Source organism: Enhydra lutris, unplaced genomic scaffold (assembly GCF_002288905.1).
Source record: "Enhydra lutris kenyoni isolate GAN:26980312 unplaced genomic scaffold, ASM228890v2 scaffoldscaffold39, whole genome shotgun sequence".
Taxonomy (NCBI): Eukaryota; Metazoa; Chordata; class Mammalia; order Carnivora; family Mustelidae; genus Enhydra; species Enhydra lutris.
In genome coordinates, this window is record NW_019154123.1 from 21168990 (window position 1) to 21190201 (window position 21212).

Below are 21212 nucleotides of genomic sequence, written 5' to 3' on the forward strand. Positions count from 1 at the left end.
GGGATTGGGGGGGTAGTTAAAGGGTCAAATCACAATAGGAATTTTTCGAAATAGGTTATTCCACTTAGTCATCATCTTCTCCTTCATCTTCAGGTTGCCGTTTTCACTTCTGACCCCTTCTTCTTCACCAACTTTGTCTTCATTTTCCTCATCATCTACTTCCTAGTCATTATAACCCTTTTCATCCTACTCTTCTCCTTCCTCTTCATCTTACACTACCTGAGCATCTTCATCATATTCTTATCTTCATCCTCCTCATCATCATCTAGGTCTTCCACATAGCCCTCAACATCTGAGTCAGGGGCCTCCTTGTCATGCCAGTTGTAGCCACCAAGATACATGAGCTGCAAGAGGAACCTCAATTTGGTTACCTCACAACTGAAAAGGTCTGAGCTCTTGAGGTTTTTTCAGTGGCTCTATTGTGCTGAGGACTTTAATTTTGTTGCCACTTAAATTTACATGTATGAGGTTTGGACACGTTTCTGCTAATACTTACTACCAGGCTCCCTGAGATTGTTATCACTTAGTTTAAGCTTCTAAAGTTTGTTTAAATTTGGTTAAGTTCGTGACAGAGGTGAGGCCTCCACTGATTGTACTTAAGGACTCCAGTTCTTCAAATTCATCTGTGAGGCCTTTGATTTTGCCTTCAATCAACTGGCAGTTTTCCAGGACAAGTTCTTCATATCAGAGGGCGACCTGCTCCACAGCTCTAAATAAATCCATTTGTTCATGTCCATCTCTCACACTCTCTCTCTGGAGAGGCTCCCATGCCCATGGAATTCAATCAATCCATACCATACTATTATGATCACTGCAGCTTTGTAGTCTATCTTAATATCTGGAATATCTGGAATATCTTAATATCTGGAATAATGATACCTCCAGCTTTGTTGTTCTTTCTCAAGATTGCTTTGGCTACTTGAGGTGTTTTGTGGTTCCACACCAATTTCAGTATTATCTGTCCTAGTTCTGTCAAAATGTTACTGGTATTCTGAAAGAGACTACAATAAATCTGTAGATTGCTTTGGGTAGTATGGACATTTTAACATTTTAATTCTTCCAATCCATAAGCATGGAATATCTTTCCACTTGTTTGTGTTGTCTTCTATTTCTTTCATCAGTGTTTTATGGTTTTCAGAATATAGGTCTTTTATCTCCTTGGTTAAGTTTATTCCTGGGTATTTTAATCATTTTGGTGTAATTATAAATGGAATTCTTAATTTTCTTTCTGCTACTTCATTATTAGTGTTAGAAACATAACCCATTTCTGTGAATTAATTTTGTATCTTACAACTTTACTGAAATCATTTATTTCTAACAGTTTTTTGATAGTCTTTTTTTTTTAAAGATTTTATTTACTTATTTGGCAGAGAGAGATCACAAGTAGGCAGAGAGGCAAGCAGAGAGAGAGGGGGAAGCAGGCCCGCCACTGAGCAGAGAGCCCGATGCAGGACTCGATCCCAGGACCCCGGGATCATGACCCGAGCCGAAGGCAGAGGCTTTAATCGACTGAGCCATCCAGGTGCCCCTTTGATAGTCTCTTTTTAAAATTTTTTTATTTCTCTGTTTGGCAGAGAGAGAGAGAGAGACACATCACAAGTAGGCAGAGAGGCAGGCAGAGGGAGAGGCAGAAGCAGGCTCCCCGCTGAGTAGAGAGCCCAATGCGCAGCTCAATATCAGGATCCCGAGATCATGTCCTAAGCTGAAAGCAAAAGCTTAACCCACTGAGCTGCTCAGGCACCCCGATAGTCTCTTTCTGAGAAAAAAAGAGCAAGTGTGTGGTGGGGGGAAGGAGGGGGAGAGAGAGAGAACCTTAAGCAGGCTCCATGCCCAGTGCAGAGCCCAATGCAAGGATCGATTTCATGATCCTGAGATCATGACCTGCACTGAAATCAAGAGCTGGACATTTAACCGACTGAGCCACCCAGGGACACTTTGATAGTCTTTATACATTTTCCATGTATAGTATCATGTATCTGCAAATAGTGACAGTTTAACTTCTTGCTTATCAATATGGACACCTTTTATTTATTTTTCTTGTCTGACTGATGTAGCTAGGACTTCCAGTGGCAAAGTAACATTAGACTTTGAGAAAAGAATACATATTTTAATCTTTGAGATAACCACTAAAAAGCAGTAAAAATCAGTTTATTAATCAATATACTTCCTATGAATAGCACCATCATTTTTGCAAATAGGGAGAATTATATCCTGATACAGATCACACTGACTTAAAACTAAAAAATTATCTGTTTAGAAATTTAGAGAACCTAAGAGTTTATAAAACTATATCCAAAGAAGTCAACACACTGGTCTAAGTACAGAAAAAGAGAAACTACAAGGCAGAACATAAAAATTGCAAATATAAGATTATCTTTTGGTTTCTGCATTTCCCTAGCAATCTTTCAATATACTATTGTCAAACATCTGTTGATTTCCTTGACTTCTCTGCCACATACATACAAGATCGACATTTTCTTTTTCTCAATTGCAAAACAAGGAACATTAAAGCATTTTAAATTGGAAGCTGTATGCCAAAATAAGAAGAATGTCATAAATGGTGAAATAAGTGTTTTCCCGGAGTACTTTCCATCCTTCCCAAAAAGCACAAATTGACTAGTATAAAACAGAATGTATGACTAGTCTGTAATGGTAATGGGACAATCGAACAACACTGTAGGGACCGAAATTCCTTGCGTTGACCAATCTCTTTTCATACTCTAAAGTATCCTTGCGGGACTTAAAAAACAAACTAATTTCAATTGATCAATTCAGCATAGACAGTCTTCCCCCAACACCAGGTGTCCACACCCTAGTCCCAATTCTCTCTGTCCCCTTCCAGGGCACGTTGGAATATGAGACCTCAATTTATTAGCTATAATAAAAAAATCTCTAGGATCTGAAATAGAAAGCTAATAATACCAAAAGTCATTTATGACACATGGAACTACTTGATAGAAAAATACAAGTCCTTCCTTACCAATGAACCTTCAAGTATCAGTTCTTTGCAATGCCTGTCACACTGGTAAATTCATACATCTTATGTTTCAATAACTTACCTTTGTAATTATTTATATATCAACCTCCTTGAAGAGATAAATAGATATCTTCCTAGAAAAATAGCACTTGTATCCTCTACCTCAATTCCCTCTGTCAACCAAGGACCTAGCACCTTTACAGCTCCTGATGGCTGCCTTCTCACATCAATAAGTTGATGTGTTAAATGGTCTTGGATTTCCACATGCCCTCTATCTGAGAGAAAGGTCAAAATCAAATGCATATATAAATATTTCCAAAATCCCCCCTCCTTTAGATAGACTTTATAATTTTACAATGTTCCACTGATGAGGAAAACTACCTAACAAAGCCAACCTAAAAACATAGTATCTTAATGGTTGAGGATTTTGTTGACTGATAAGTAATAAAAACAGATTTGGCTGTCTTCTCTAGAGTTATGATCAACACCAGCAGCTCTAGCACTGTGTACCCCAAGCTGGCAGCCTAAATGAGGGCAGAACAGCAACTGCCTCTGTCCTCATACCAGCACTCCCTGTGGTCTCTGACTGATTCTCTCTGACCCCTGGACTTGATATTACTCATCTGATCCTTTCAATGTTGCCAGCATAAACTGAACAGACATCTAGACCAGGCCTGATGACTACTGGTTCCTTTTAGGCAGCCTAAATCCCTGTGTGCTGTAGGTAAATACACTGTTGTGCCAACAAAACAGCTTTAAGGATTTGATGTTCATTAAGATATAATATTTGTAAGGATCTGTAATAACTCATACAACTAAACATTCATTACCACTACAAAACATTTATTTTCTTCTAAAAAAATTCCCATGTCGTAAAGTAAGTTTTTTAAAATTAGAAAACAAAGCATTCAGTGTTACCATATTGATATTTATATAAAAAGAAAAGTAGCCAAACAACTTATAATCACAAAGGATATTCCATAAAAATGTTATGTAAATTTAATTCAATAACCCAAATATTTGAGCATCGACAATTGATAATAAAACAGGCTCTCTTAGCCTAAACAAGATAGACAAAAATATTTGTCTTCATGGAGCTTACATTCTAACAAGGGAGATACATAAACGAAACAAAGTATACAGTATGTTAGGATGTTGGATGATGGTAAGAACTATAGGTAAAATTTAAATTGGGGAAGGCACGATGATGTGTGGGGGATGGAACTGCTAACCGTAAGTAAAGTACTCAAGAAAGGAATCCCTGAGAGATGGTGACATCCAAGAAAGGAGAGAACAAGTCATGCAGTTAAGTAGAAAAAAGCATGCAGTGCAAAGGAAAAAGAAAGAACAAAATGTACAAAAGGTCCTGAGATGAGAATTCTGTTCAAGGGAAATATTCAAGGATGAGCAAGAACATGGGGCAACTGGGTGGCTTAGTGGGTTAAGTGACCGACTCTTGATTTCAGCTCAGGTCATAATCTCAAGGTTGTGAGATTGAGCCCTACATTGGGCTCCATGCCGAGCATGGAGCCTGCTTAAGATTCTCTCACTCCCCCACCCCTCTCCCAACTGCTCACACCCATGCACACATGCGCTCTCTCTTTAAAAAAAAAAAAAAAAAGAGCAAGAATGTCAGTGTGACTGGAGTAGAATAAGCAAGGAGTAAACTAGATGAAATTAGAAGGTAACAGGAAACCAAATCATGTAGGACGTTAGAGGCCATGATAAGACTTTTTGATTTTTCTCTAAAGAGGAAGGAAAGCCATTAGAGGTTTCTGCGCTACTATGTTTTCAGCTTAGCGAAAAAGGCAAGGGTGGAAAGGGAGACCAACACATAGGTAGGAGAGAAATGAAAGTGACCTGGACCGGAGTGAAGACTAAAAAAAGAAGTTTGGGGAAGAAATTCAGGAACTCCATTTTACATGTAAAGTTCAAGATACCCATTAGACATTCAGTAGAGATATCGAATAGGTGCAAGTTATCAATCTGGAATTAGGGAAGATGCCTGGGCTACAGATTTAAAATTATGAATGAATTTATGTTATGCATTAGACTGAACATCACCAAGAGAGTCAGAATATAAAGGAAAGAGAAAAGTCTAAGGAATGAGTACTGGGGAATCCCAGCACTAGCTGGATAGGAAGATAAGAAGAACCAGCAAAGGAATTAAAGAATGACCAGTGGGGTTAGAGGAAAACCAGAGGAGAGGATATTCTGGAAACCAAAGAATTTTTTTTTTTTTTTAAAGAAAGATCAGGGAAATTTATTTGACAGACAGAGATCACAAGTAGGCAGAGAGGCAGGCAGAGAGAGAGGAGGAAGCAGGCTCCCCGCTGAGCAGAGAGCCCGACATGGGGCTCGATTCCAAGACTCTGGGATCATGACCTGAGCCACCCAGGCGCCCCTGGAAACCAAAGAATTTTAAGAAGGCAACACTGATAGGTCAATAAGATAAAGACGACTGAATTAAGCAACACAGAAGTCACCTGTGACCTTAATAAGCTGCTTTAGTACTATCATCTATGAAAACACTTAAATCAATACCTGTAAAGCTCTACACTCCTTTTGAAGATCTTCTATTATATTCTGTTGCTGGCAAACCCTATTTAGGGATTCATCCTCCAGTTCATCAATTTTGGACTTCACACTCTCCATAATTTGTTCCAAGTCATTAGCTCGTTGTTCATGATCGGCTGCTCGGCTTTGTTCTAACTGAAGTTCATTTCTAATAACAGACACACAATGCTTCCCTTAGTAATAAAAGTAAGTCACATCAACAAACACACCCATCTAACAACACTGAATTTCTAAAATTTCTTTGTATTCTTAAAATTTCCATCATATAGCACAAACCAACAGGAGAAATATAGGGCACCATTACATATCTAAGCTAAGCTATTACTATAAGATTTACCTAGTAAAAATATTTTTAAACTTAATATTTAATTAAAATAGAAAAATTTTAAAAATTTTTAAAATTAAGATAAAAAAAATCAAAAATTATTTTCAAGGCAATTATTTTAGAATGCATACTACTTATACATAAGCAATTCAAAAGAGAATTCTTTCTATTTTCTTACTTAAGCTGCTGATTAGTTTCTATGAGTTCCTGGATCATGTTCTGTTGGCGTGTTGTTTCTTCCACCAATGTTTTCAAATTCTGCCTCATCCTTTGTGATGACTGTTTGTCAAAAACGATGAGATCTATATTTTTGGAATATAACACAGATGGTAAAAATAAAAGGCAAAAAATTTTTAAGATTAAAAATCTTTAATGAAATCTTGCCATTTACAACAACATGGATGGAACTAGAAGGCATTAGGCTAAGCGAAGTAAGTCAATCAGAGAAAGACAATTCTGATGTGAGGAATTTGAGAGGCAGGGCAGAGGTTCATAGGGGAAGGGAGGGAAAAATTAAACAAGATGGGACCAAGGAGGAAGACAAACCATTAGAGACTCTTAAACTCGGGAAACAAACTGAGGGTTACTGGGGAATGGGGGAGAGGGATAGGGTGGCTGGGTGATGGACACTAGGGAGGGTGTGTGCTATGGTGAGCGCTGTGAATTGTGTAAGACTGATGAATCACAGACCTGTACTCCTGGGGCAAATACTACATTATATATTAATTTAAAAAAAGAAAAGATAAAAAGTTTTAAAAGGAAAAAGATTTTTTACCATAATGAGAAAGAATAGGATCTAGTGAGAATAGGAATATGAAGAATAGGATCTGGTTACCTTTAAGATCAGTTCTTTTGACTAGAGATAAAGGTGCTAAGCCATGCCTCATCAACAGCATATTTATGCTTTCCCATTCTGCTTCTTCCCGCTGTAATTATAAGGAGCAAGAAAAGGATTAACTTTAACATGTAAAGAGAAGAAACACCCTCTTGAATATAATTTCATTGTTTTCAGAATAATGGAAATTTTTCCCCAAAGTTTTATAATATGAATTTTTATGCACATATAATTATTAAAACAAATTTCTAACAAAATTAGCAGACCAAAAAGAATGCAAATAAGCACAAATAATTATATTACATAATTCCATACTCATACATATATACAGTCTTAATGGATAAATTAAAACAAAAACACCAATCAAAAGCCACCTTGTAATTTCAGTGAACCAAACAGACCTTAGTTTTTTTTTTTTAACTGAATCACACCAAGCCCTACTCAAAAGAAATAGCTGCAGGGTGCCTGGGTGGCTCAGTCAGTTAAGCATCCGACTTCAGGTCAGGTCATGATCTCAGAATCATGGGATCGAGCTCCACACGGAGCTTCTCCTTTCCCTCTGACCCTATTCCTGCTCCTGTGTGTACTCTCATTTTCTCTCTGAAATAAGTAAGATCTTAAAAAAAGTTTGACCAAGGTTTAAAAAAAAGAAAGAAAGAAAGAAACAGCTGCATAGTAGGTCATATTAACTGAACAGTAAATAAATGCAAGTCACTCAAAAACAAGTATCAATGAGTGTCACCAAAAAAAAAAAAAAAAAAATCAAAACATCTGAATGGTCAAAACCAATGATGCAGACAAGGTCCAACTATAAAAAGGAGTCTGTCCATCTAGGTAACTGATTCTAGTAGAATCACTCTGAGACTCTCCCAAGTTTTGCATCTCTGATTCTAAATAAGTAGTTACACCATAAACCTGAGAGGGGAATCCTAACTCTCTAGATTAAGTAAATAAAAACATAATAATGAGAAGAAAAAGATAAACACAATATTATACATAAATACCGATAAGAATAAAAATAGAGATGGTTTTTTAAAATTAGACATTTAGGGCGCCTGGGTAGATCAGTTGGTTGAGCAACTGCCTTCAGCTCAGGTCATGATCCCGGAAACCCAGGATCAAATCCCACATCGGGCTCCCAGCTCCATGGGGGGTCTGTATCTCCCTCTGACCTTCTCCTCGCTCATGCTCTCTCTGTCTCTCTCTCAAACAAATAAATAAAATCTTCAAAAAAAAAAAAAAAATAAAATAAAATTAGACATTTAAATCCATGATAATAGTTTATAAGTTGTTTAATGATCAATTTGAAATCACTGTGTGAAGTGACTTACTTTTTAAGTTATTAAAGTATATTTGAAAAGGTAATTTGAGTGAACTTTCAATCAAAGTGCTTGAAAAATAAAATTTACACAAGTTTTCACTAGTGATCTATAGTATTAAATACTGTAATACCTTTAAGATTAATAATTTAGGTAACAAAGTACATATAAAAGTGTTACAAAGTACATATAAAAGTATTACTCTCCACATCCAAATGCCCCTAAACATCAAAGAATCTCTCAAGACAAAAAAGAAACAAATTACCCTTATCACAGCACTATTACTAACAGCGCCAAATCTTTCCTTTTGACTGCTGATTTTCTTCACCTTCTTTATCTTTTCCACACTTCTCCTCCCTCCTACACTCTTTTCCCTTACTTATGTTGTAGGTCTTCTGGTCACAAGGATTCATGACTCAGAATTAAAATTATTGAAGATAACTGGTTTTGGAGCCAAATGTGTGGGCATCTCAGTGTTAGTCTACTATGACTCATAAAAACTAAGTACTCTGTATATAATGCTACACATTTTGAATGATCAAATGATATAAATATATATTGTTCTCTGATAACTCTCTTAAGAATAATGTAACTGTTTGAAAATTCTGGAGAGCCAATAATGATATTTTCTAAAGTATGTGTTATAGAACACTAATTAAATGTTCATGAGACTAATGTTAAATAAATAGGAAATACTATATGCTAAAGCCTCTTTGTGAAGTCTGAGAATGATGAAATCATTAGATAATCTTTAATCCAAGATTTCCCAAAATTATTTTACTAAAGAATCCTTTAAGATTTTTCATATATGTAGGGGCGCCTGGGTGGCTCAGTGGGTTAAAGCCTCTGCCTTCGGCTCAGGTCATGATCCCAGGGTCCTGAGATAGAGCCCCGCATTGGGCTCTCTGCTCCACAGGGAGCCTGCTTCCTCCTCTCTCTCTCTGCCTGCCTCTCTGCCTACTTGTGATCTCTGTCTGTCAAATAAATAAATTAAAAAAAAAAAAAAAAGATTTTTCATATATGTAGATATAATATTCTTTGGCACATACTTCAAGAAACACTGGCTTCAAATATTTTAAGTTTACCTGTTTTTCCGTCATGAGTGTGTTTGATGATTTACTGGACTCCTAGGCTTTAGGGGCTGCTGGAGATAACAGTATCTTTTGTAAAATTGGAAGAAGTAGCTTGGCAAGAAAAAATATTCACGTTGCCTAAATGAAAAAAGAAAAAGTGCAATAGGTGTTAAGGGAAATTATATTTAAAAGAACCTATAACTAGGAGCACCTGGGCAGCTCAGTCGTTAAAAGAACCTATTAGCCGTTTGGCAATTTAAGCCATTCCTGTGTCTCCTGTGCCAAAACTTGTATGACTTCTTAGAAAGCTGATTTTAAGGGGCACCTGGGTGGCTCAGTGGGTTAAAGCCTCTACCTTCAGCTTCAGGTCATGATCCCAGGGTCCTGGGATCAGCCCCGCATCGAGCCCCGCATCGAGCCCCGCATCGAGCCCCGCATCGAGCCCCGCATCGAGCCCCGCATCGAGCCCCGCATCGAGCCCCGCATGGAATCGGGCTCTCTGCTCAGCAGGGAGCCTGCTTCCTCCTCTCTCTCTCTGTCTGCTTCTCTGCCTACTTGTGATCTCTGTCTGTCAAATAAATAAATAAAATCTTCAAAAAAAGAAACAAGCTGATTTTAAGAATGATTAGAATAAACTCTATCTTAGTTCTCCTCCAGAAATAAAACATTATGGGTTTTACAGACACACACAGAGAACTATTTGTTTGACTAGATAATGATCTTCTCAGGATTAGTAAGAAAAGTAGGCAGCCTCCTGGCTGCCAGGTCAGTGTTTCTTCCAAAGCATCCTTCTACCCTCTTATGCTTCAGATAGCAAAATCCAACTAAACAATTTACTAGTCACCCTTAAGTTTGGCCTAAGGGGTGTAGTCTTTCCACTTTATTTTCAGATAAACCTAATAACATGTTACAAAGTCTCAAATTCTGCCACTTTTGTACTTAATATCATACTATCTCTCCTTTAAGCTTTGGTCTCTTTCAACAACTCAGTCACACACAATGTTAATCCCTCCTCCTGCTTTACAACTCTTTCAGCTAGTTTTAACTTTTCATTAGAGAAATTTTCAGAAATACACAAAAAGAGAAAAAGAATATAATAAACCCATGAATACAGCTCCAACATTCTTTCATTCTTATTTCTTCCTCATTTCTAATTTCTAATGTATACTGTATATTTTATGCTAACTTCTCTTTATAATTTCTAATGTATACTGTATAATTTCAAATACAAATTCTTTTTAAACACAATTTTAATACCATTATCACGTCAAATAAAACCAATAATTTCTTACTACCACTTATTACCTAGCCCAAGTTCTATTCTCCCCAAAATGTTCTAAAAATGTCTTATTTTTTTTTACAAATCAGGATCCAGATGTCCACATGTGGCACTCTAAAATTTCTTCTAATCTATAGCAATGCTACCCCCTCCTTTTTTGTTGAAAAAATAGGTCATCAGTTTTGCAAAACTCCCCTTATTTCAGATTTGGCTTACTGTATCCTTGTCTTTTAACCTATTTCTCCATCCCCTATATTTCTTGTAAACTGGTTACATCTAGAGGCTTTATTAGATTCAGATTCAGTATTTTCTGGCAAAAATACTTCAGAGGTGGTGCTGTGTTCATTTCATTTTAACACCATCAAAAGTCAGCCATAATTTTAAAGATTTTTTGTTTTGTTTAGTTTTGTTAGAGAAAGAGGTAGGCAGAGGGAGAAGCAGGCTCTCTGCTGAGCCAGGAGCCTGTTGCGGAACTCAATCCAAGGATCCTGGGATCGTGACCTGAGACAAAGGCAGATGCTTAACCAACTGAGCCACCCAGGTGTCCCAAGAGTCAGCCAGAATTTTAAGTGGGAAGAATACATCCTTGTAGACCAGACATAATGGTGGTTGATATCAATGAAAGATACTCCCCCAAAGAGTGTGAAGCCACATATTCTGACAATCTCCCTAACTACCACAATGGACCTCTTTCAAATCATCAAAATGCCGTCTTTCCAGATTCAAGGCCCGGCCACTCTTATCCTATTTTTCACTTAGTTAACTCATACTTGACCTTCAGATCCTGACTCAGATTTCTTTCTTCAGGAAAAACTTCCCTAATCCCATGACCAGATCAGGTCCTCATGTTATATGTTCTTGTAGCACTATAAAGAATAAAGTATAGAGGTTTAGCATTCAGTGTCAGATGGCCAGAGTGACTAACAGCTTAACTATGTAACTAGATGACACTGACAAACTCATTAACCATTTTGAGCATTGATTTTTTTATCTCTAAAGAAAGAACACAGTAATACTTATATCTCATGGGTTAAATTAAGTCAGACAACATATAGAAAGTACTTAGAATGAGATACCTGGCATATAGAAACTTATAGATAAGTGGCAATTGCTATATAAAAAGTAGAACTCCTGAAACTCAACACACACAAAACAGATACTCATATCAAAAAAATGGGCAGAAGATATGAACAGACACTTCTCCAATGAAGACATACAAATGGCTATCAGACACAGGAAAAAATGTTCATCATCACTAGCCATCAGGGAGATTCAAATTAAAACCACCTTGAGATACCACCTTACACCAGTTAGAATGGCCAAAATTAGCAAGACAGGAAACAACATGTTTTAGACAGGATGTGGAGAAAGGGGAACCCTCTTACACTGTTGGTGGGAATGCAAGTTGGTGCAGCCTCTTTGAACAGTGTGGAGATTCCTCAAGAAATTAAAAATAGAGCTTCCGTATGACCCTGCAATTGCACTACTGGGTATTTACCCCAAAGATACAGATGTAGTGAAAAGAAGGGCCATCTGTACCCCAGTGTTTATAGCAGCAATGGCCACGGTCGCCAAACTGTGGAAAGAACCAAGATGCCCTTCAACGGACGAATGGATAAGGAAGATGTGGTCCATATACACTATGGAGTATTATGCCTCCATCAGAAAGGATGAATACCCAACTTTTGTAGCAACATGGACGGGACTGGAAGATATTATGCTGAGTAAAATAAGTCAAGCAGAGAAAGTCAATTATCATATGGTTTCACTTATTTGTGGAGCATAATAGCATGGAGGACAAGGGGAGATGGAGAGGAGAAGGGAGTTGAGGGAAATTGGAAGGGGAGGTGAACCATGAGAGACTATGGACTCTGAAAAACAATCTGAGGGTTTTGAAGGGGCGGAGGGGTGGGAGGTTGGGAACCAGGTGGTGGGTATTAGAGAGGGCATGTATTGCATGGAGCACTGGGTGTGGTGCAAAAACAATGAATGCTGTTATGCTGAAAAGAAATAAAAATAAATTATTTTTTAAAAAGTATGCTAAACAAAGTGGATCTTACCTTAATTATACAATCATATATTAGTTTAGATGTTTTCTACAAATTACACAGATAATCACCTCATATATCTGTTTTACATAAACATGTCTAGGTAAGACTAAATTCTATGAAATAAGCAGTCTCCTTTTGGTAATGGTGGAGTAGGCAGCTCTGTCTCCAAAGGCAACAAAGAAAGTTGAATAAAGTACATTAAATTCAGGGCCTGAATTTAATTCAGCATGGCTGCTCATACAGTAGTGCATGCAGCTCTTTATCTCAGGGTCATGAGTTAGAGCCCCCTCTTGGGGGCAGAGGTTACTTTAAAACAAACAAACAAACAAACAAAAAACATTAAACTATTTTTCTTACAAGCATTAAAGAACTAACACAATAATGAGGAAGTACCAGACCAAAAAAAAAAAAAATCGAGGAGATAGGAACCCATTTTTTCCCTAAAGGCATTTGGCAATCCAAAGAAAGAGCTGTGAAAATTCCATCCCCCAAACATTTAAAATTGTTAACTGTAAAGACTACAATGTTCAGGATAGTTAACTAGAAGCAAACTGTCTGTACCATGAACTGAAACTGGTTCCTCTCCTGAGTCATTCCAGTATCTTAAGAAGGTACCAAATTAAAAACGCCTTCATGGGGCACCTGGTACCTCATTTGGTTAGCATCTGCTTTCAGCTCAGGTTGTGACCTCAGGCTCCTGGGATCAAACCCCACTTTGGGCTCCCTGCTCAATAGGGAGTCTACTTCTCCCTTTCTCTGCTCCCCCACCCCCGCTCATGCTTGCTCTCTAATACATAAAATCTTAAAAAAAAAATTTTTTTTTAAAGAAAAAAAGTGCTTCCATGTACCTGGCAGAAGCAAATGAAATCTTCTCTGGAAAAGGGCATTAAAATATCCCCACCAGAAAATGTTTCAAATACAACATCCAGCAAACAGTCAAAGATAACCAAGGCATACAGGAAATAAGACATAAAGAGACAGAAACAACAGCCAAAAGAAACCAACTAAGAAAGAAGGACTTCTGATATTGCAGTTATTAGGCAGAGACAATAAAATAATTATGCTGACAATGTTCCAAGAATAAAAATCAAAGCTTGAAACTTTTACTAGAGAACTGTAAACTGAAAAAGAAACAAAACAGGGCACCTGGGTGGCTCAGCTGGTTAAGAGACTGCCTTCGGCTCAGGTCATGATCCTGGAGTCCCAGGATCAAGTCCCACATCAGGCTCACAGCTCCGCAGGGGAGTCTGTTTCTCCCTCTGACCTTCTCCCCTCTCACGCTCTCTCTTTCTCTCTCTCTCTCTCTCTCTAGAATAAAGAAGTAAATAAAATCTTAAAAAAAAAAAAAGAAAAAGATTTGAAAAAGAATAAACTAAAAATTTAGAACAAAAATGACAATAGCTGAAAGTAAGAACTCAAATCACAGGCTTAAAGTAGATAAGAAAGCAGAAGAGAAAATTAAATAAATGAAAGGAAGGTAGAACAGACTCCATCTTTTTTAGTTCTCTATGCTACATTCAGGAAAACACAGCAGACATTCTACTTCAAATGGAGACGATACATAAATAATTGGCATCCAAGAAATAGAGAAAAAATGAAGAAGCAGGATTTGAAGATATAATGGCAAAGAAATTTTGAGAGCCAGTGAAAGACATAAATCCACCAATTATAGAAGCCCAGCAAATTGCAAACAAAATAGAGAAAAAAAAAATCACACCTAGGCACATAATATTAAAGTACAGAAAAACAAAGACAGAAAAGCTCAAAAGGAATTACAGAAAAAAAAAATCATCTTCAAGGAGTGACAACTGAAATGTCAGCTAAATTCTTAGCAGTAGTAATGCAAATAGTGAACTAATATATTGGATGTGTTGAAAGAAAATAATTGCCAATCAAAAATTCTAAATCTAGTGAAAATATCCATTAATAATAACATAGGACATTTTCAAGCAAACAAAACAAATCTGACAGAACTACTCTATAAAAAATTCTGAAGGAAATGCTTCATGCAAAAGACTGCTTGAAAAAATGCAGAAAGGAGGGGCGCCTGGGTGGCTCAGTGGGTTAAGCCTCTGCCTTCGGCTCAGGTCATGATCCCGGGGTCCTGGGATCGAGCCCCACATCGGGCTCTCTGCTCAGCAGGGAGCCTGCTTTCTCCTCTCTCTGTGCCTGCCTCTCTGCCTACTTGTGATCTCTGTCTGTAAAATAAATAAAAAATCTAAAAAAAAAAAAAATGCAGAAAGGAATAAAGAGCAAAGAAATGAATACTGCAAAGAAACATTGACTACATAAAATAAGCTCTTAAGAAGATTTAAAAATATACCTAAGGGGCACCTGGGTGGCTCAGTCAGTTAAGCATCTGCCTTCAGCTCAGGTCATGATCCCAGGATTCTGGGATTGAGTCCCACATCAGACTCCCTACGTGACAGGGAGTCTGCTTCTCTCTCTCCCTCTGCCCCTCCTCCCTCTTGTGCTCCCTCTCTCTCTCACCCTCTCTCAAATAAATAAAAACCTTTAAAAAATAAATAAAAATAAAACATAGCTAAAATGAACAATAACAAAATGTATTAGCTGGGAGTAGGGCAAATAGAATAACAGTGTTCCAATTTTGCTTATAATTCAGGAGGAAGATAAAGGCATCTTTTAATATCAGTATTTTGCAAATTAAGGATGCTTAAGAATTTCTGAAACAGCCACTGAAGAACAGAACTCAAATGTATAATTCCTAATTAACAAAGGGGGGGGGAAGGAACCATAAGGATGAATGAAAATAAATCTAAAGGAAAGAAACAGAGGACAAATGGAACAAAAATACAGATTTAAACTCACATCTGTAATCACATTGAATGTAAATAGATTAAATGCTCCAGTTAAAAGAGAAAGACTGTCAAGCTGGGTTTTAAAAAAAAAAAAAAAGTCAAACTATATGTTTTTGAAGGAAAAAAGACAACTAAAATATGTAAAAGCCATATACAATATGAACATACAAAATGATAAAGATAAAGAATAAAGAAAGGATTGATGACATGGTAACAGCAAAGTTTTTAAATCTCTGAATCCTTATATTAAAACAAAACAACTAGGTATCAAAGAAAAAACCCAAAAAACAGTATTTGTATCAAAACATAGTGACATAAATTGTCCCCCACAAACATTAAAATAGAAGTGGGTGGACACAAATCACTAAGGCTGCAAGAACTACAAGGTGTCAGCATCTGTGTAAGAAAACAAGAAAAAGCAACAGGCAGTATTTAACAGTATAAAAACAGGAGGATTCCCAAATCATTAGTATTCACTAATATTCACTATTGCACTAATATGAAAACAGATGAATCTGGAAGGGGTTTTGCCCTTGTGCCATATGGACTATAGCTGCTAGAGTCCTATGAACGCTCAAAATTGACATGTAAGAACTCCATGACAGGGCCCACAGTTAGAAGATACTTCTGGGAATGGAACCAAAATTGAGCAAGACAGGGACAAGAGAGAGGAAGGGAAAACTGAGACCAAAGTGGGTTGGGTAACAGACCCAAGAAATCGCAGAAAACAAACTGCCGTATTTTTTAACACTACACAGAAGCAACAGAAGAGGGAAGTCTGAGAAATCAGAATGGCTTTCCTGAATTCTGTCCCACTGTAAAAGTCCAAGAAGAAAGAATTCTGGGAAGACTACAAAGTAAAGAGTACCAGGAATTTGTCTCTGCACCTAGACACCAATTGCACTGGCAGATTCTATCTCAAATAAGTATTTTAGAACTCTGTGGAGTCTACTGAGGTTTGCAAATTCCAGGGAAAACTAGAATGACAATTTGTGGTTAATTACAATTTTAGCTCTTAGCACAGTAATACCCATGCCCCACCCCCATTCCCACAACTGGCAGCTGTGCACAGCATACCAGGAGCAGCTTGCCCCCAGGTCATGTAGGGTAAACAAAAAGAACGCTTTGCTCCAAATATCAGGGTTCTGTGATCCGATCAGTGATTACTTCTTCTTAGTTCAGAGAAGAAAAGAAGCTGTGACTTCCAGGAAATTTAAAGGGCCATTGTCCTTTTCTTTTCCCCTTCATTGTTCTGTCTTCACCCTTTTTGGGAGTCAGACACTGAAGACTACACATTTAAAAGCAAAAGCACATTTGGGAAACTATAAAGTCACAGCACATGCTAAGGGAAGGGTACAGGCTAAAAAAAACCTGAGAAAACCTTAAGTTTACACCTCAGGTTGATCCTTGGCACAGATACAGACTACAACAATCAAAAAACAAAAACAAAATCCAGCAAACACTGGTGAAGAAGAAGAATCTGATTTTCAGAAATTACCACATATTAAATTCAAATGTCAGGTTTCCAACAAAAAAGTAACAAACATGAAAAGCATCAGGAAAGTATGGCCCATTGAAAGGAAAAAAAAAATTAACAGAAACTATCCATGGGGAAGAAAGGTGGGGGGGGTGGGCAAGACTTGATGGCAGATCTACTAGACAAAGACTTTAAAACAACCATCCTGGATCCAGCTATAAGTGTGCAGGAATTATTCAGGGCAGAACATACTAAATTGTATATGAATCTATAATCAGCAAAATCCAGCCTACAGTATATATAGGTCAAATCCAGATTCTGGATCTGATAAATTATAAGGGAAAAGAAGGAACAGAGAGAAAACCTACAGAATTTTTTAAAAATATTTATTTATTTATCAGAGAGAGTCTCAAGCAGAATCCAGGCTGAGTATGGAGCCGAACGCGGGCCTCAATCTCATGACCCTGAGATCACGACCTGAGTCGAAACCAAGAGCCAGATGCTCAACTAACTGTGTCACCCAGGCACCCTGCAAACCTACGGACATTTTAAAGAGTTTTTAAGGGGCAACTGTGTAGCCCAGTGGGTTTAGTGTCCGACTCTTGGTTTTAGCACAGGTCATAATCTCAGGGTCATGAGATGGAGCCCTGTATGAGGCTCCACACTCAGTGGGGAGTCTGCTCGAGATTCTTTCCCTTTCCCTCCCTCTCTGCCCCTCTCCCTGCTTGTTCTCTCTAAAATAATTTTTTTTTTTAAGATTTTTTATTTATTTATTTGACAGACAGAGATCACAAGTAGGCAGAGAGGCAGGCAGAGAGAGAGGAAGGGAAGCAGGCTCCCTGCTGAGCGGAGAGCCCGATGCGGGACTCGATCCCAGGACCCTGAGATCATGACCTGAGCCGAAGGCAGCGGCTTAACCCACTGAGCCACCCAGGCGCCCTTTTTTTTTTTTTTTAAGATTTTTTATTTATCTCTAAAATAATTTTGTTTAAAAAAAGTTCTTAAGTAATTTTTAACTGGCAAGGCTACACTATAGTGTCTAGAAATATACATTTATGGAAAAAACTCTTAAACATAAGGAAATAATTACTATAGAAATCAGAAGAATGGCTACTAATGGGAGTACAGAAGTAACTGAGACTGGCACTGAGCAATGGAGGGGCTCTGGCATGGAGAGCACGATTCTACACCCTGATCTGAGGGGTATCATCTTATTTTAATAATTTATTAATACCAAAAACACTAACCAAGAGAAAGCTGGTAAAGCTCTGTAGCCAGGCTGCCTGGATTTGAATTGTGGATTCTGCCACACAGCCAGGAAATTACTAATGACTCCATGCCTTGATCTCACTATCATAAAATGAGGAGAGTAAAAAATACGTAGCTCATAGGGGTGTTATGGAAATTAGGAGTTAATATAGAAAGAAAATAAAACAGTGCCTGACTCATAGCTGACAGAGCTGGTGATCAGAGTTGGTGACCACCAGCTACGTGAATTAGTGTAGTTACTTAAACTCTCTGGGCTCCAGTTTCCTAGCTGAGTTTAAAATATCTACCTAATTCAATTATCAAGAGATCAGAAGGAAATATATACAATGTCTATTATATATATTAGACATTTATATTTATATATACTATATATATAAATATATACAATATCTATTACAGTATTCAACAAATCACGGGTCTTTTTCTAGGCCTCCCAACATCCAGAGAGAGTTATCAGTCACATTAGACATACCTCAGTCATAGTACATTCCTCTTGCACTTTTCACCTAGTCATTCAAGTTGATCTCAATGAAATGATCACCCAGTAAGTCTCACGTCTGAAACTGGATCTTCATCTAGATTTCAAAAGATAAACCAAAAATCTTAAAGTGTTCAACTTCTGGTGAAAATGGTCTTGTGTTGGGGCGCCTGGGTGGCTCAGTGGGTTAAAGCCTCTGCCTTCGGCTCAGGTCATGATTCCAGGGTCCTGGGATGGAGCCCCGCATCGGGCTTTCTGCTCAGCAGGGAGCCTGCTTCCTCCTCTCTCTCTGCTTGCCTCTCTGCCTACTTGTGATCTCTGTCTGTCTAATAAATAAATAAATAAAATCTTTAAAAAAAAAAAAAGAAAGAAAGAAAGAAAATGGTCTTGTGTTATTCCCAGAGCAGGCATCTATGGCACTGGTAACCACTGAACTGAAGTGGGAACAGCTGAAGTAACCACTGATGGACTCAACACTCATCACCTTGTGTTTTCTCCCTTCTATTCATTCCTTTCCCTGCTTTTTGAAACATTTAGCTGGGAGTCCAAATCTATCATAAACTATTATCTGTTCTTACTTCTGACCATAAAGGTAGATTATTCTCATTTGCAAGGGTACTAAAATGAAACGCTCTCACACAAATACCACTAAACACAAACGGCAAAGGCAGGAATAAAAACTATCTTCTCAATTCCACCTGTGACCAAATAAATAATTTTTTTTAAAAAGTTCTTAAGTAACTTTTAACTCCTTTCCAGAAGTCCATGTTGTGAAATTAATGTGCTGATAGTATGCACCAGCCTTTCCCCCCAACTATAAGCTGTGACAGGACACAGATCTGGAACTTTGAGTCACAGGTAGAGACCAAATGTTTTCCAAGGCCAAAGCAGACGCTATACCTTTAATCAGTGCCACAACACACCTAAAGTAAGATTGTGGGAATAGGGGTTGCAGGAGACAAGTTTGTTTGCACATAACATAAAAAGCCAAATGCAGAGAAGTAAAGCATGTTGTATCTTCTGACACTGTCCAGGTTTCCAAGAGTCCTCTGGTAACTTCCCCTCACAGGTCTGAAGCCCAGTTAACAAGCACCATCCAATAAAATGTGTATTTTTCAACACTTTCTTGGGGAAAAGCTGGAGATAACAAACCATGGCATGTGGTGATTCTTTCTCCATGGAGACACAACAAAATTTGTCATTAGCTATCTCAAAAGCATACATTTCACATTACTGCAATAAATGGAACACGCAATGCTTTCAAAGTCTCTACTGTCAATTAAATACAAAAGCTCTACTCCCAAAACACAGGAGCATGCTGCTCAATTTTCTTATTAGTGAATCTACTGAAAATAAGGAAATGGGAGTTGGGATTCGATGTCATCTCCACCCAGTAACTGGGCCCCAGGAGAGGGTACACAAAGGGCCAGACCCGCCTCTCCCCGTTTGAGGGAGAAGCTGCGGGCCAAACCCCAGTTAGCCACCTGTTCAAGGTGTGGCGGGGGAGGCAGGAGTCCACCTGGCAATAAAGAAAGTAAAAACAAACTCCTGCAGAGGATTGGAACCAACGCAGGTGATGCCTGCACAATGCTTAATATTATTATGATTAGAAGATAAATGGTAGCAAAAACCCTTCCTGTGCGTCTCTAGGGGCCGGATCCCAGCCTTCTGACATTCCCACCTCACAGACTCAGACTCCGCCGAAAGCCAGCGGTCCTCCGAGCCTGGAATAAGCCTCATGAGTCGTTGGAAGGGCTACTCGCCTACTCCCCCGGGTACCCACCCCCTTTCGCTCCGAGTCTCCTCTAGACAGCAAACTTCTCAGACACCCTAACCCTGGAAAGCGAAGCGGGTCCGCTCTGGTCGGCTCTTGCACACTGAGGAATCGCCTAGGACTCGGCCGCAGTGCGGTCTGCGCCGGCTGTCATTCTAAGCCTCACACGACCGCCTCTTCAACCTTCTCAACCAGCCCTCAGCGCAAGAATTACCAGCTGTGTGCTGCGAATGAAGAAACGGAGGCCCTGTGGCCTACGGTGAGCAGCCCCAGGTGCCAAAGGCCAGGGAGCCACGACTCCAGCCGGGCTAGTCAAGGACCGCCATCCTTACACTGGGATTGTAACTGGCGCGCTCCCTGGGCGCCAGACAAGAGTCGGTGAGACCATTCTCCCGCACCGGCCCAGGCCGGTCCCCGGGATGCGCCGGGGAGGAAGAACACCGGCGACACTCACCTTCCTCCGCCGCGGCCTCCCCCAGCAGCACGCCCGGCCCGGCCCCACTCAGCCCCCTCTGGCTCCGCCCCCGCGACCGTTACTGCGCCGCGGGAGGCCGGCCAATCGAGCGGGAGCGCGGCGAAAAGCCCCGCCTCCGCCCCGCCTCAGAGCGCAGGCCCTGTTTCTTCCCACCGAGCGGGGAAATGGGGGGGCGGGGCAGAAGCGTCTAGGTCGGCCCCGCGTCGGGTTGGCTCCGCTGTTGGGGGCGGGACTTACAGTCAGAGGAGAGTGCGCCGAGCTTACGGTCTGCGCCTGCGCACTGCCGTCGCACTGTCAACAAGCCGTGGCTTTGCAGGTGCTGTTAGCAGACACCTGGAAACTCATTTGCCTGGACCATAGAAATACATATTTGAGGCCGTTGGTGGAAATGAGGCCCTGGCAACGTAACCAACGCATTCTGCCCTCCACACCCATTCAAGCTGTGACTGTGAGCCCTTGTACAGGACTAGTCAACCTGTTTTCT

At 39.2% G+C, this 21212-nt stretch overlaps 1 protein-coding gene and 1 pseudogene across 2 annotated transcripts in view; both read right to left on the reverse strand.

Annotated features, from left to right (window-relative positions):
* The window catches only part of LOC111155088 (centrosomal protein 70), a 74759-nt gene extending 53986 nt beyond the window's left edge, over positions 1–20773 (reverse strand). The window contains exons 1-6 of one of the 2 annotated variants that reach the window (XM_022515136.1): positions 20708–20773; positions 18474–18576; positions 9119–9244; positions 6715–6805; positions 6058–6181; positions 5522–5702 (exon numbers count right to left, since the gene is read on the reverse strand). In XM_022515136.1, the coding sequence (XP_022370844.1) occupies positions 5522–5702; positions 6058–6181; positions 6715–6805; positions 9119–9133 (411 nt within the window). In that variant the 5' untranslated portion in view covers positions 9134–9244; positions 18474–18576; positions 20708–20773. Of the gene's footprint in view, positions 1–5521; positions 5703–6057; positions 6182–6714; positions 6806–9118; positions 9245–11160; positions 11252–18473; positions 18579–20707 lie in introns of those variants that run through there. The other variant, XM_022515137.1, reaches the window with a different exon arrangement.
* LOC111155089 lies at positions 65–737 on the reverse strand (annotated as a pseudogene).
* Positions 20774–21212: the final 439 nt, after the last annotated feature.